The sequence below is a fragment of the Juglans regia genome, chromosome 12, assembly GCF_001411555.2.
Source record: "Juglans regia cultivar Chandler chromosome 12, Walnut 2.0, whole genome shotgun sequence".
Taxonomy (NCBI): Eukaryota; Viridiplantae; Streptophyta; class Magnoliopsida; order Fagales; family Juglandaceae; genus Juglans; species Juglans regia.
Window position 1 is genome coordinate 19,672,502 of NC_049912.1, and position 16,640 is coordinate 19,689,141.

Below are 16,640 nucleotides of genomic sequence, written 5' to 3' on the forward strand. Positions count from 1 at the left end.
GAAATACCATATTACCATCCATAGAATATTGAACACAAGGAGCAAGGAAATTGAAGAAGATGTACAGAGAGAAAAAGTAGAGAGAGGTTTTTACATCCAGAAACTCTTCAAATTGTTTCTTATTACCTAAGATTGCAATTTGCAAATATATATTATTTCTTCTTTTGTGGTAGAAGGTACTACATGTCTCCGCCAATCAAATGACACACAATCTGCCAAGTGGACTTTGATTGAAAAAAATTAATATATCTTTCTTGTATCATAATCTTATTCACCTCACCTTATAACGGAATTGCACGTGACAATCCCTTGATTAAAAATATGAGAAGTGATATATAGCTATAGATATATTTTATTAAAATAAATTCACAAACTGACGTATATTTATTTTATCCGTTAAATTATAAAATAAAGTTAACAGATCATACGAAATTATGTTAATTTGTGAGTTTATTTTTATAAAATTATTTTATAACTAAAGCCTTTCTTTAAAAGTATTATATCTTTGATATTACTAAGAGGAAAAAGAAAAAAAAAATGAAGAGGTTTTATTTCAAATAAATATACATGATGGTCTTTTATTAATAAGTTGGAAATTTGTCTAATTTTCTATATTTTTTCGGAATTGAAATCTGAAATTATTAATTAAACTGGAGTTGGGCCAACAAGTAGGGGAGCCCATGGATCACGGGATTGATCTGCACTCTAGCTCGTCCATAGTTAGGGTTTTAGATTGTCACATTTCGTTCTGCAGAGAAAGCGAGCGAGCTAGCAAAGGGAGCAAATCATGGAGGGCGTAGACGACGGAGGGATAGAGACGGTGTTGGACTCCAAGGACATGCAGCAACAGAGCAAAGCCTTCGACAAGCTCACCGACCGCGTCGAAGATCGCCAGCTCGACTCCACTCGCGTCCAAGAGGTCCGGTCTTCTCTGTTTCTTTCTTTCTGTATCTCCGAACCTTAACTTTATCTTCTGGTCGGATCAAAATTCAGGAAAATAAACATATTTGAGACTCGTGCCCTTCCGTATGTAATATCGAGGAAATGTTTTGCCTTCATTTTGATTGTGGTTTTTTTTTTTTTCCTCTTCATGGTTATGTTGGCAGGCAATGGCGTCGATTGCGGCATCAGCTGAAGCGGATTGGAAAGCTACGAGATTGAGGTACTGATTGATTCTCTGACTTTGTTTTTGTTTCGAGCTAAGGACTTGATCAATCAAAAACGCTCGTCTTATAGCCGCGGAGTTTATATTACATTAGATACTATGGAATTGGTATAACCTTTTTTAATTTCATACTTTTTATTTTGAATATGGAAAATCTCTGCTGCTTTAACTGCTTTCTCAACAAACCCTGAACACCATATAGTGCTACATTTTATGCCGATTTGTTTACCTCGAACAGTGTTTGAAAATGAAAAGGCATGAATTTCAGGGAATAAGTTTCCTTTCCGAAGAGCTTGAAACTATTTTGAAAACATAATTAAACTAAAATGCAATGATATTTTTACGTCTTTTTTCAGTCAATCAGACAGTGTAGTACTCCGAGTTTGTTACCTGGTGACTTTTTTCTTCAAATTGTGATGCATGTGACCTGATTCTTTGATTTTCATATCATGGGCTAGAACTATTTTGAACTGCATTTTCATGTACGAAGAGCTCATTACAAATTGTGTATGCATTTGAAGCAATAGTAGAACTTCTCGGGGGTTGTAGTTTAATGTGTACTAATCTGAACTATAAAACCATTAGTTTCTTTGGCTACATTCACTTTTTAATGTGCGGAATTTAAAAGTTATTAAACATTGTGTTTTTCATGTTATAATCGCTTCAAGAGTAGGAATCTCAAGACTTTTTTTCTAACATGACCGTAAATTAAAGTGCTATTAATTTCTTAATTAATATTTACTGCTTGATCGGGCTGAAATGGACCGAGTCTTTTTTTCTTTTGACATGTTAGTTGAGGATAATTTTTCCCTACTCCGGATTATTTCTGCATTTCTTTTATGCTTTTCTGTCTCTGAATTTCAACGAAGATATCATTTTCTTCCTTGCAGAGAGAAAGAACTGGCTTCTGTTAAGATTAGCGCAGCTGATGTTGACATAATTGCAAATGAACTAGAGGTTAGATGCCTCCTATTTTTTCTTATGCTCTTTAATGTATATTATCCCTTTGGCCGTAGAAGTCTTATGCTTCATTTTCAACATTGAGAACAGTTGGACCCAAAGGTAGCTGAGAGAACCTTACGTGAGCACAAAGGTGATGCTGTTGCTGCCATTCGGCATTTGCTTCGGTAGAAAAGGGGAGTGGAGTGATTTACAAGAGGTTGCTTTTTCAGATTTTTCTTGGAGTCATTTGCTTTCTATTGAAATATGAATGATTGTTACGGACAGCTATATTGTTTTGCCCTCAGAAGTCTCTAGATCTGTCCCTGCAATGGAACATGTTGCCTCATAAATTCTCTATACGTAATTACTCAGATTTGTTGTGATGTTGATGAATGCTTTTTTACTCAATTGGTACAAAAAGACTAGTAAATTTCTCTTTTTGATTGGCACTTCCGAGAACAATGTCTCAACTAATCACGTGGGTGCACAAAAAATTGAGAAGCAGATATCAATACTCATTAATTTCAGGCCTTGAAAGCTTTAGTTGCTAAAGGTCTTTTATACATACAAGCAAATTATTTCATTCTGATAATAATAATTCAAAGTACAGTAAATGGGAATCGGGGGCTCCTACAATCCTCCAAAATTTTCAAACTTAGATGCTAAGTAGTCAAAGAAGTGTAAAAAGAAAATGTAATTGTAGCAATTAGGACTGAGCAAAAATTTGACTCTGTTCTGGCTTTGCTCCGATTCTAATAACTCGGAGTTGGAGTTTTTTTTACCAAAAACGTCAGAGGTAGTGATGTACCGACTCCGTTATTGTACATATTTTATAAAATATATGTATTTTTATATATTAATCATATATATTTTTTACATAACTATAACTGATATAGTTAGTTAAATTCGATAATATATGAGTAAATTATTATAAAATAATATACTTATTCTATAATAGAAACAGGCTAAATTGATTAATAATGATTTAGTATATGTAAACACTATATTATTAACTATTACTACCATATAATACTAATATATAATAACAACTAATGTATAAACACTAATGTATAATAACATGTAATACTAATTATATAATAGCTAATGTATAATAACATTTAATACTAATGTATTATGTATAAATACAAATATATAAATTTATAATAATATGTAATACTAATGTATAATAACTAAAGTATAATAACATGTACTAGAAATGTATAATAATCAATGTATAATAACTAGTAATGCTAATGTATAAACATTAATATATAATAACATATAATACTAATGTATAATAACATTAGCTTGTATAATGATTTATTTTTTCAATTTTGGTTATGTTTTAATAAAGTTAAAATTTGAAAAAATATTTTTTTAAAAAAATTGAAATCTGGAAGCCAAATCCGATTAATGAGAGTCCAAAATTGTCAAATTGAAATTTCAAATGGACTAAGAAAAAAAGTCTAGTAAAAAAGCCCAAATCTGACTCTACTCCAACTCCGCTCTAACAAGTCAGAGTCGAGGTCGGATCGGAGACTATGCGAATCGGAGTCAGATGTAGGGCACTTCGACTCCAACATTGTCGGTGCTGAGCCCTAGTAGCAATGAGAAGTTTGGGCAAATGGAATAGTCCAGGTTACATTCTCTATTGCCAATTGGCTGCAGTATGGCTTAAGAGATGACCAATCATGACCAAGCTTAAGGTTTCTAGTGCAGCCATGAGAGTTGTCGTAGATGGAGTTGCACCAATTATGGATCAATTGTTGTGGTTGAATGTCTCTGCTTCCTACTCCACTGACTTGGATAAGATTTGACTCTGGATTTTAAAAAAAAATAAGAATAAAACTATTTTGTCTTCCTAATTTACCGTTCAATTTGACCGCTTGACAGATTTTTTTTTTACTTAGTGATTTTAAATGTATTAGATTTTTTAAAAAAATATTTAAATATATTTAAAAAATGTGAAAAAAAAAAGCTTAAAAAAGTACATTGGTCAAATGGAGCAAGCTACTCTGGACATAGAGTAGCCCGACTCAAAAAGTAATAAAATGGATGGGAATAGAGGATCAACTCGATCACAGCTCCGTATTCGTTCGAAAAGCCATGGAACTATATCAACGCATGGAGCCCATGCTTCAACTAAGGAGGGGAGTGGATAATCACATCTTAGGCCTAAGAATTAGATGGATTGGCACATGAGGCACACTTGTCCACCGTTTTGTGACACCACTTCTTGCACCTTATAGATTGGCGGCTTGAGAATCTATTAGTATGGCACGTGTAGCTCGAAAGTGGCCGAAAGGTGATAGATCGGCCATTTTCCATCCCAAAGGAGAACAAGCACAAAACTTAACATCCATGACTTCTAAGCCATGAGAGAAGAAGAGAGGGAGGGGAGAGGAAAGGAAAGGAGAAGCAGCTCCACTCAGATAAAGCTCCTTTTGTGTGGATTGAAAATGGTGAGTTTAGAGAGAGGTCACTTTCCTCCACCATGATACGAAGGTCTTGTAGTGGTAAGGACGTGCATGTTATAAATAAATATTTGCATTGTTTAAATTATGTAGCAACTTCGCCATCGACTTGTACGGACAAGCCCCCCATTATCTGTCTCGGTGCATATCCGGGTTTTCTATTTTCGGATTTTTTACACTTAAAAGCCCCAGATCATTTCATGGTGGCTGTTACTAGCATGTCGACGCATTACTTAAGCCTTAAGTTTCTTTAGCCAGACCATGCATTCAATTTTCGGCATCTGCATCTTAAATCAAAACCTGAGAATGAATCATGGATTAGTCGGACTTTAGCCCGAACACAAAATGCTAATAAAAAGAAAGAAAAATTCCACATCATTACCGTTGCAATTATGTGCAAATCCCAAGAATTAAGAGAACAAGACAAGTCTAGTAACTACTAGAATGTAAAACTGTGATTTTCTTTTGTACAGCTTCTGTTTAAGAGCCCCAACTTGGATTCTCCGTATAAAATCACTAACTTGGGATTTATATGATACCAACCAGAGCATGGTTTCTCCCACCACACATCACCATTATGAAGATTTTGTTGTGATGTCAATTGAATAAACAATCATCACTCAACAAAACCCCATATCACCACCAAAATTAGGTAGCTCACGTGGGGGTGACAGCCACTTTTTCTCCTCTTCATTTGGCCAAAATGTTGACCAAGGATTTTCCAATGTTCAACTTCATGTCTCCAATATCACAAGCCAATTTTGGCAATTTGTTGTCCAATGCTTGTCGATCAGTATTGGATCAAATCTTTTTGAAAATAATGCCACCAATGCCAGTATTGTAAGTGAAATCCAGAGCACAAATGAGTTGAAACTACAATTCCTTCTGGGCGTTATCTCCAGCTGCAGAACGGGCTGCCTGAAATTGAAGGGCATACTGTCTCTGTAACTCTCTGAGCCTTTGCAACAATTCCTGGAATGTTGGTCGGCATGCTGGATCTCTGATTTTGACAAAGTTGTAGATCAGTACATTAGCCATCTTTGCAATTTGATCCCCATCTTAGATGCCTTAATAACTAAAAACTACAGCGAAAACAACTAATATGATCATGATTTTGACGCTATCCTCTTCATCATAATCCCCATCAATCCAACCAACCCACACATGCCAAACCACTTTCAACAATGAAATGGCAGACATCCGCAAAAGTTTATTTTTTTTAATATATCAATTATACTCCCACAAGATTGGACTATAAATCTTACAAGATGAATTTCTCGCTAAATATAAACCAAACAAATAGCATGACCGTTTAAGGTTATATGGTCGCCCAAGCTATGTGAACTCACCAAATACTTGGGCCTAGCTATGTGATTAATTTATGTAGAGCTAAGGGCCATAGCTTCTAGTTACCACACGGGCACATTAAACATGGTTAGAATAATAAAGGCAATGCATCATAGCCAACTACTCGGATATTGTTTGAAATGTCAAAACTAATCCAACTTATCATTTGCAGGGTACCATTGCTTATTGCCACTCTAGATAATGAAAATCAAACTAAGAATAAACACCTGTGCCAGCAGCTTTCAATAATGGAAACCCACTGTGGATCAGCATCCTTAGGAATTTCTAGCCGTTGATTCATGAACCCTACAGCTCCAATCACCTGCAAGTATCCTAAAGAAGATGTTCATATGTGCAGCACATTACCCTTTTTGTTGAAATTTTTTATAAAGAAATCCCACCATCAACACCAACTTCTGCTATTGCCAGTGAAGGTATCTCTATGATAAAGTACTGAAGGAATTTATCTCATCACAACGGTTTGGTCACAAATGAAAAAGAGATTTTCCATGGATAAGATAAGAGATTTATAAACTGAACAAAATATTTTGATTAAGAAAGTGGGGTTTTCTTTGTTCACTCAAATATAAAATCCTGATAGATTTTTTTAAATGAAAAACAATACCTGCATTGAGTTGAGATTGTCCCAAGGGATCTTCTCAGTGGCAAGTTCCCACAATATCACCCCATAGCTATATACATCAGACCTAAATGTTTCAAGAGAGGCAATGACAACTGTATGTTTAAATTTCGAAACTTAAGGGAAAAAAAAAAAAACAGACTTGAATCAAAGTACTCAGATTTAAATTAAAGATCGCAACATACTTTTCATCTGAAGGTTCATTACGGAGAACTTCTGGTGCCATCCATTGAGGCTACAAAACATGAAAATAGTTGTATCAATAGAGAATTTCTATGTAGCCTCATGCAAGATAATTTAGAAGGATGACAAATAAAACTGATGAAGAAGAAATCAAGAGTGCCAATTGATACCGTTCCCTTCCCAGTTGTAGCTGTGAGATATGTTTCGTGCTTGAGACGTGAAAGACCAAAATCACCAACCTGTTTAGATGACAATTGATGAGATTATGCTTTTGACTGAAAGGAATATACACATAATAGAAAGCAGATCTTCAGAGTCCAGTTCTTATCAAATGGAAGATTGGAAGTCAATTGACAAGATTATGCTTTGGATTGCTAAAAGGGAATATACATGATAGAAGGCAGACCTTTACAGTCCAGTTCCTATCAACTAGAAGGTTTGATGACTTCAAATCTCGATGGATGATTGGTGGGTTGCAATGATGAAGATAATTCATACCCCGGGCCTGTAGAAGGATTAAACAATGTAATAGTCCATGAATCGCTATGGGAAGATGTCACAAGACCAACGCATGCAAACAAATTCATTCAGCCCAAAGCTAGAAAAAAGTTCAAAAAGAAAAGAACAAAGGCAGCACACTTGAGAACACAACAAAAAGAATCATTGAAAAACTAAAGAAAAAGTGAAATATAAGTAATACTCACTATATCCAAAGCCATATGTACACGGCGCCTCCAATCTAGTTTTGTTGTGCTCCTCTGTAGTAAGCGAAACAAACTTCCACTGCATCAATTAAATATAGATATGTGACACCCATCAGCACAAGTGTTACACCACATTCTTGGAAAGTTCCCTATCAGTATCGATATTGATACATAGGTAAACACAAGAAGAATATATCACAAATGCATGCAATATAGAGTTCTGAAAAGGAGAGTTGAGAATGTACCGTGGAAAGAACTCTGTAACAATGCAGAGATGTTCATAAGAAGTTACAGCTCCCATAAAGAGCAAAATATTTGGATGTCGAAGTCTTTTCATAAGAGATACCTTAAAATATAAAGCCATATCTTAATATCAGTGTTCAACAAAAATATATTCACAAAAAATGGAAAGATATGACTTCATATGTGTTGGTGTAAAAAAGTACAGGAAAACAAAAACTTCAAGCTAATAAATTTTTTACGTTCCAATTATGCTAGCATCTACAATAACAAGATAACTAGAAGGCAAACCTCTTGTCTGAAAGAAAGTAGTACATCATCTGAATATTCTTGCTTGGCGAATACCTTTATGGCAACATCCTGCAATAATATAGATATAATTTCAATCACACAAGCAGATAATAACAGTCACAACCTTTTTGTGCACTTATTGCTTTCATCTAATAGAAAAGGCTACTTAAAACTGAAAAAGTGGTATCTAGTAAGGCACATTAAATGGGATTTGGATCTTTGTGCCACTTAATGCTATTGCACATAACATTCAGACCTGGAAACCCAATGCATAATCTATGGATACAAAATCCCTGAACTCAGCTTGTTGGTTGTCAGCACTGCAGCACCAACTTTCAAATGAAATAACCTAGATTCATGTTTTGTGTACATGCAGCCACATAAAAAACGAAGTTAACTAAAGAAAGAGAGCAAGGAACATACTGATCCATACCAAAGACCATGATATACAGTTCCACAAGAACCTGCAGTAGTGGGAAACACAGTAAAAAAGTAGTGAAATTAAAATAGGACCAAGCAATGCATCACAGCATAGACTTAAATACAAGGAAGCATAAATTCAAAGGAGAGGCTTTAGACAAGATCAAATATGGATAACGGCATACACTCATAAACATTGTGTTCATTCGGTCACACGCTTTACCAAACTTCACAAGAAAATACTGTTTGTGCCCCCCCCCTCGCTTGGCATATATGAACAGGGTGTTCAATTAAAATACAATTACCTTGACCAATTTGTTCTCCAATTGTCAAGTCCTCCCACAAGATTTCATAATCCAAGCAATCAATATCCATGTCCACCTTATTGATTGCACTACTGCTGGTACTTCCGCAGCTGCTGGCACTGCTGGTGCTATTTACATTAAACGAGGACCAAGACCCTGGTGCCTCATTGTTGCCAGGCCGATTACTTTCACTCACCTGGATCTCGTGTTTTGTCCCAGAAGGGGGATTCTTCTTGCCATGAACCGGTTCATTCTCTTGATCATCTTGCAACCAGGGCCAAACAAAACGCCCAGTCCTTGCCTCTGAACCTTCTCGCTCATTCACTTTCCATGGCCATGATATCCCTTTCTTACCAATCCATGCTTCTGCCTTAGAAGATATGATCTTGTGAATTGCAGGCTTTCCTTCACTCTCATCACCTGAATCTCTAGAGAGTTTTCCAGGGTACTTCTCCTCTCCGTGAAAAAATGCACCAAAAGAAGATGGAGCTATATCTCCCCTGGGTGTGCTAGCTCCACTTGAAGTTGCATCCTCCCTATGGTCAGCGAAAATGGCATCTGAGGAACCGTGATCAGAATGGTGACTATCTCCACTTCCACCTTCACGCTCTGTGCTATTCTCTCCTGTCCGAATTCTTGACTTAACTTTGTTGCTCACCTTGGATGCCTGTGTTGGTGATTTAATATTCAAGAAATGCCAGACTATAATAAATCAGAGTAACTTGAAGATACTAACAGACTAACCAAATTAGAAATTTTGGATGTAATTGCAACTTGCAGAGGCTGCTGAGGATCAAGACCGAGTTTATTTGTGATTGTGAGGCCACTTCTGGGCCGACTAAAACTTGAATCTGGTTCTGAGTTCTTTACACCTGATCGTTCAACCCTCATTTCTTGAAAGGACCGTGAATCACTCGATACACAAATAATCCCAACTAAAGTCCCATCATCATCATAGAATGGAGTATCGGTCGAAACAGCTGAAAACCTATCCCCCATCTTATTCTTGACAGGAATCTGCCCAGTCCAGCTCTCTCCCATGCTGACACGATGCACAACATTATTTGCTATAGAAAAGTTCTGGGGTTCTATCAGAAGCTCAACGGCATCCTGGCCTAGAGCTTCTGCTGCAGAATAGCCGTACAGGTTCTCAGCAGTTCGGTTCCTGCAAAAAATTGAACATTCCCCGATAAAACACAGCGAAAGCAAGCTGCTATTTAATTAATAAGAAAGATCATACATTTCGGGAAGTGTATAAACTGCAAACGCAAGTTCAGGGTTTCAGAATCACAACCCAGAGTTGATCCAAAATTATCAATTCAAAAAGCACCATCAATCTACAGTTGCAATATAAAATCCCGATACAAACAAAAGCAAATATATGGTGAAATACAAAATTCGACATTCACATTCGTGAAGACAGACAATACTAAATGAAGGGACCCATATACAAAAAACAAAACAAAAAAAACTGTAAAACAAGCCTCTCAAGCGAGCTGGTCACTAGTAATGTATGAACCATGAACAACAAAGTAAATAAATAAACGATACCCAAATGCATAAAACAAAAGAAGCATAAAAAAAATGTTTTTAAAAGTCATCTAATTGAATGAAACCGAACTACTGACCAGTAAATTATACGTCCATTAAGATCAAATATATGCACAGACTGCCCCATAGACTGCAAGATATTCAAATACTGTCTATTTGTGAAATTTACTGCCGAGGGCCCTCCAGCATTCACAGGCTCGCGGCTCCGACTCTCCCTCTGCAGCGGCGACGAATGCCGAAACGAAGCCGAACCCTTCTTCCATGAAGTTGCTCCGCCTTCCAAACTGCCTCTCATCCGAGGCGGCGCAGCGGCGGCCAGGGCAGAGCGCTGAGGGGATACCGAGTGGGACCTCTGGTGGGGATGATGGTGGGGCTGTTGTTCGGATTTGGCATCACCGGAGATCATGAGCTTGGACATCTCTTGCTTAAGGTGGGCTTGACCAGCTTCCAGCTCCTGGATCTTCCTTAGCAACTCCTCCGCTGGTGGGGTACCCATTTCGGCTTTTTGCGACTCACTCTCAGAAATTACCCACTTGAAATTGATAACTGCGTATCCAGAAGATTCATGGCCCTCAATGGCTCAATCCTTCTCTCCCGCTATATATATATATACACATCCAATGTCTCTCCCTGTTTCTGTAAAACTCTCTTTTCAAGTAATTGAAGAAGGCTCAGTTGATAATCTCCAGGGATAGGAAAAAGTATGGCCGTATGGGTTTGAAGTTGATAAGACCTGCAGATTTATGAATCTTTCTCTCCCTCTCTCCCTCACTCGGGTCTAATCTCTGACTCTCTCTCTCTCCAAGAACTCTTTGTCTGTGCCGTCAATTGAACTGAATAGATAGGGGGGGAGGGTCAAGACTCAAGAATCTCTCTCTCTCTCTCTGCCTTTTTCTATCTTCTCAGCTTCGTTCTCTCTCTTTTTAGGCTCTGCTTTTGCGCTTATTCTTCAACCCTCTCTGAGTCTCTCTCTCAACACATTCTTTCTCTGCGCTTTTGGGCGGTTTTGGTCTCTCAGTTTCTATCTCATCATTATCATCTCAGTCTAACCATATTTAAGACCCTCTTCTTGTACACTTAAAATCTTATTTTTATAATATATATGTCAAACTGTTTTTACCCACGCTCAGAAGAGCGCGTGGAAAAGTTCCAGCCAATTACGTTCCAGGGATCTTTCCAGTCGGTCCAATGCGCACCGAGCGCCTCGGCCACGCTGCTTCGTTGCGTAGTCAGGGAACCTTTTTATTTGTGTTTCTTTTAGGTAAAGCTTTTGCTTATTCCTTTCTAGAGGCTCTTTCTGATTGGTCCATTTTCGACCCGTCTTTTTCTTTAAATCTTTTAGTTTTAAGTACTGAGATTCTTTACCATTCTTCTCAGGTTGTTATTTACTTTCGGTTCAAAAAAATAATAGAAAGTGAGATTAGATATAATTTTATAAATAATAATAAAACAGCTTTCTTACTCATCATTTTACATATTTTTATTTTATTTTTATTAATTAAATTAAATTATTTTACTCATCATTTATATACACATTTAAGATGAAAAAAATATAAAAAATTATATGTGACGTGAAGATGATGAGTAAAATTTTTATAACAAAATAATTTATGAATAGTAATGATCTAGATAATTTAAGTTAAATATTTTTTAAATTTTGAAAAACTAAATATAAAAAGTTGAATGAAAAATATAATAAAATTAAAATATTAGTCAAGGGTGTTACAAAAATATTTAAAAGAAAATTTACACTAGCGGTACGTCTAGCGGTCGACTAGCACCATCATTTAAAACATATATATATATATATATTTATAAACCAAGCTCATAATTATTTATCATCATCCTAAATAATAATACATAAATATTAGGGAAAATAATATATATTATAATTATGTATAGAAATGTATTTATGGAAAATAATATATATATTATAATTTATTATGTCATAAAATGTAATTAAACTTGATATATAGTTTATATCAATAAGATCAAACAAATGTTCATGTTTAAATTTAAAATTTTATGTTATATTAATTTATAAAATTAAAATTTTTAATGTTATATCAAATGTATATTAAGGTTTATAACATTAATTTTATGTTATATCAAATGTTATATTAATTTTATATTATTTGATTATTGTGAGCAATAGAATTTTAAAATTTAGTCTTATATTAACTATCAATTTAGCATATAATATAAAATTATTTTATATATATTATATATAAAATAATATATATATACAAACCGGTCCAGTCATGTTCGATGCTAGAAGAAGGAAAACTAGAACCAGACCAATTCCAGCCGGTTTTTCCAAAGATGAAACCGCTACCAAATCAAATCAACCAGTTCGATCCGATTCGGGCCAATTCACCGGTTTTTATTTTCATCTCTAGTCTCTCTCTTTCTCTATGTTTCCTCTCTATGATGTCGTTGCCTCAAGGTATCTCTCTCTTGCTATGGGCGGTGGGCGAATTGTCCTGGGACCAATCCACCATCCATCATCTAGATGAGGGCACCCGCCCACGGGGGGCAAGGCCTAGGGCTACCATCACAAGAGGTGCAAATAGTATCTTAATAGATACAATATCGCATTTATTATGGATTGACATATATCTTATATTGGTCTTAGGCTCGTGATGGGATGACCAAAAATATTAATACATGAACATCATTCTCTCATCCAAAATATAATAGAGTTAGCATATTGGGTTCTATTATCTTTTGTTTGCTAGGGTTAAAGAGAATTTTTTCCTCTCTCACAATCAGTTATCTAATTTTATGCCCACACGTTTTAAATAAAGTAAAAATCCTTGAAGAATGACCGTATAATAGATAGAGAAATATTTTAATCACAACAAAATTTTATAAAAATAAATCTATAAACTGACATGACTTGATGTGGTACATTAGATTGTAAATTTATTTTTATTATAAAATAAATTTAATATATCATATAAAATAATGTCAATTTATGAATTTACTTTTATAAAATTTCTAAAAAAGAGTCTTTTGTAGCAACTCAGTTCCAAGAAATCGAAGATCAATAATAATACACCTACAATTCTCTAAAAACTATTTTATAACTTATTTTCAAAGAACCAATAAAATTATACCACTCCATTAAAAGTAAATTTTAATATTATAAAACTACCATCCATTTCTTTAAAAATTAAGGTCCCGTTTAGATATAGAAATACTCTTAACATATTTTATATCTCATCTCATTTCATTATTATAAATTTATTAAATTTTTATATAAAATAAAATAAATAATTTAATTTTTTTAAATATTAAAATAATATTAATATTAATATATAATATTTTATTCAATTCATTTAAAACTATCTTATTTTATCTTATCTCACGATCTGAATCCAAACGAGCGAAGGCTGTCATCTTCCTCTTTAGAAAAGAAAACACCTCCATTTACGGCTCTAAACTTGACGCTGTCATCTTCCTCTTTAGAAAAGAAAACACCTCCATTTACGGCTCTAAACTTGACCACTTTATGTATGGATGTGTGCAGGACAAAAAGCCAATAGGGCATGCATCCTTATCTCATTCTCCTCCACTCAAAAATACTAAAAAAATACATATTTATAAAGTTGGAGGGGTCCTTTTACCTACATCCCAAGTACTTGACCTTATCTAAAGATAAATAATTTGTAAAAATTTTAAATAAATAAATCATATACAAGTCATTATAAAAAAAATAGACCCTATTTAAAAAGAGTGTAAAAAAAACTATACCTTATTAATATGATTCATTTCTTTTATAAATAAGTTATATGAACCTTATCTATTTGAAATTTATATCTAATATTACTCTTATATAAAACCTCATTGCCTGCCTAAATTAATCGGCCGGTGTAGAAACTCCTGAACACGTCCCCACGTCTAACTCAGAAGAAAAACAGATCTCGTGAAAGGGTAGAAAGAAAGGAATGGGTTTAGATGAGGTTTGGATAGTGAGTTAAGATGAGATAATTTGAAATGAGAGTTGAAAATTAAATAAAATATTATTTTTTAATATTATTATTATTTTAAAATTTGAATGAGTTGAATTGTTTAATATATTTTATGTGAAAATTTAGAAAATTTATAATGATTAAATGAGACGAGTTGAGATCAAATCTAAAAAATTCACGATTTAGACAAAGGGGCCGGTCACATTATATATAAAAATTTGTATATAACAAAGATTAAAAGATTACTTAAAAGCGTGCATGAATATATAAGAAGTTTCAAGTTTGAATGTAAAATAAAAAATAAAATAATTTAATATGCCAATTGACCTCAATATTCTTTTAACAAATAAAGATTATTAATTATTACATTCTTTCTCAATGTAGACTAGCAAATAATTTATAAGAAAATCATAATTTATTTTGTTTCGAAACCTTATTTCAACAATATTAAAAGTTAAAAATGTTCATTTAATTCATTTTATTTTGAAACCTAATATTATTAATGTTCATTGTTTAAAGTTTTTGGTTTGTCCATATTGTTAAACTTAAGGTCTCGTTTGGTTGTAAGACTCAGCTGAGATTAATTCAGTTCAGTCTAATTTTAAGTTGAACCTAACATCCAAACATCAAACTCTCAAATTATTAAACTCATCTCAATTCAAAGCCTCCTTACACGTGGGACCAACAACCTTTTTCAACTCAATACATTTTTATACGTGGAATCCAAAATATTTTTTAATTTTTCATAAATAATATTAAATTCATCTTAATATCTAAATACGTATAAATTCATTTTAGATAGACAAGAAAATTATCTAAGAAAAGTCATATTATGATATTCAAAACTAATTTAAATATACGTACAACATAATAAATCAAATTAAAAATTTTGACTTTACATGATGAATCAATGAGCATCTATATGATTTATGGAGAATAAAACATATTTGAGATTAAAAAAAATCACATCTAATATTCTTTTATTATAAAAATATCTTCGTTCTTTTTCGATAGGTTAAATGTCAATAAATTTCTTTGGAAAAAAAATTTATTAAAAAAAATCTCAAAATTTTTTAAGTTGGAAACAAAGAGATATTAGAGTATTAGCATTGGCTTCATCAAAAGTCTAGTCAAATATAAAATTTGATGAATTTCATCAAAATAGAGCTGCATTGGATTAGTCAAATAGATAAATGTGAAACTTTGAGCTACAGTAAATTTATAGGTTTTTTTAAATTTGAAGGTCTACTATTCATTCATCAAATCTATTTTTTATTCACTTTTAATCTCCAAATATCTTTTTTATTCACGTTTAATCTCCAACCGTCTTGTAATAATAATGTAAGAATTAAATTAAATTATTAATCAACATATGATTAGTGTAATTATAAAATATGAAAAAAAATAAAAATATTTTTATTAAAAAATAATATTATATTATTATTTTGATGAATTCAATGTAGAGTTATGGCTAGGAAAGTTTTAGATTTATAGAAATTATGTACTTTTCATCAAACTTTAAAGATAATTTTGATGAAGCCAATATCAATGCTCTTAGAAGAAGCACGTCTTCCACTACTTTTCTTTAAATCTTAACATAAAGAAACTATTGTAATGAGCTTCCAGCTTTACCGCATTGCTACGAAGTTTTGATTAAATTTTTTTATACACCTTTTTTTTTAAACATAAGTTTTGATTAAATTAATGAAAAATGTCGTAATTTGGCACCCCTAACTTCGTTCCTGGTTTTATTCATCGAGAATTAGCTTCATTCCTCCCGGCAGGCTTTTGCATTTCCAATTCCAAACACATCAAAATTGAAACTTGTTGGGATAAAGTTGTTCAGTCCCGTCTATTGAAAACTTATCACTAATAATAAAAAAAGAAATAATGCAAGTAAAGATAAGACAAGTTGACTCAGACTCTTAAAAAAAAAATTTATAAGATAAGTAGAATCACTTTAAAAAAGAAAATAGATCTTTATAACAAAATGATATATCCACAAATCTATAGAGGCTCCCGAAGTACAGAATCCACCATGCACAATGACATGCACAATGACTCAAAAGTATCTGCTCTCAAGGGAGGTATGGTTTTCAACCTCCCGAAATCCTATATTACTCTATTGTATTGTGAAATATATGAAGACATGAGAGATTGTAAAATCATCAATTATAGTAGATTTCGCTCCCAAACAATTCATAGAGGTAGGAGTTACTTTGAACTATATAAATCTCTATATCTTTTTTTATTTATTTTTATTTATTTATTTACTATTTATTTTTATTGATAAATATGAAGAGAACCGTATCGAAATCCGAATCAACATCTTGGGGAAGAAATAACTCTTTCCTCATTTTCGTACCTATTGTACAATTTTTAGCATTAACAAAGCCCCTAGCCA

At 33.4% G+C, this 16,640-nt stretch overlaps 2 protein-coding genes across 3 annotated transcripts; one reads left to right on the forward strand and one right to left on the reverse strand.

Moving 5' to 3' along the window:
- Positions 1–703: 703 nt before the first annotated feature.
- On the forward strand, positions 704–2,548 carry LOC108994780 (huntingtin-interacting protein K). The gene is made up of 4 exons (XM_018970114.2): positions 704–919; positions 1,107–1,162; positions 2,056–2,122; positions 2,216–2,548. Exons 1-4 carry the CDS (start codon positions 788–790, stop codon positions 2,294–2,296), a joined length of 336 nt encoding a protein of 111 aa, XP_018825659.1. The 5' UTR covers positions 704–787; the 3' UTR covers positions 2,297–2,548.
- A 2,347-nt stretch (positions 2,549–4,895) lies between these two features.
- Positions 4,896–11,292, reverse strand: LOC108994777 (serine/threonine-protein kinase STY8-like). Of its 2 annotated transcripts, XM_018970108.2 has the most exons (13): positions 10,340–11,291; positions 9,456–9,876; positions 8,712–9,378; positions 8,410–8,450; positions 7,987–8,055; positions 7,701–7,801; positions 7,456–7,534; positions 7,158–7,256; positions 6,922–6,990; positions 6,754–6,803; positions 6,554–6,635; positions 6,156–6,250; positions 4,896–5,581 (listed from the first exon to the last, which is right to left on the reverse strand). In XM_018970108.2, the coding sequence occupies exons 1-13, from the start codon at positions 10,756–10,758 to the stop codon at positions 5,455–5,457; spliced, it is 2,319 nt and encodes a 772-aa protein (XP_018825653.1). In that variant the 5' UTR covers positions 10,759–11,291; the 3' UTR covers positions 4,896–5,454. The 2 variants fall into 2 exon arrangements, with proteins under 2 accessions (XP_018825653.1, XP_018825654.1); XM_018970109.2 differs by lacking the exon at positions 4,896–5,581 and having other exon boundaries at positions 6,157–6,261; positions 10,340–11,292.
- Between the last annotated feature and the right edge of the window lie 5,348 nt (positions 11,293–16,640).

Excerpts from the sequence above, each read along its gene's own strand:
- LOC108994780 (XM_018970114.2), top strand. The coding sequence starts at position 788 with ATGGAGGGCGTAGACGACGGAGGGATAGAGACGGTGTTGGACTCCAAG. Across the intron at positions 1,163-2,055 it reads TGGAAAGCTACGAGATTGAG|AGAGAAAGAACTGGCTTCTG; the intron begins GTACTGATTGAT and ends TCTTCCTTGCAG. Across the intron at positions 2,123-2,215 it reads TAATTGCAAATGAACTAGAG|TTGGACCCAAAGGTAGCTGA; the intron begins GTTAGATGCCTC and ends CATTGAGAACAG.
- LOC108994777 (XM_018970108.2), bottom strand. The coding sequence starts at position 10,758 with ATGGGTACCCCACCAGCGGAGGAGTTGCTAAGGAAGATCCAGGAGCTG. Across the intron at positions 8,056-8,409 it reads ATGGTCTTTGGTATGGATCA|GATGTTGCCATAAAGGTATT; the intron begins GTATGTTCCTTG and ends ATATTATTGCAG. Across the intron at positions 7,802-7,986 it reads TACTTTCTTTCAGACAAGAG|GTATCTCTTATGAAAAGACT; the intron begins GTTTGCCTTCTA and ends TTATATTTTAAG.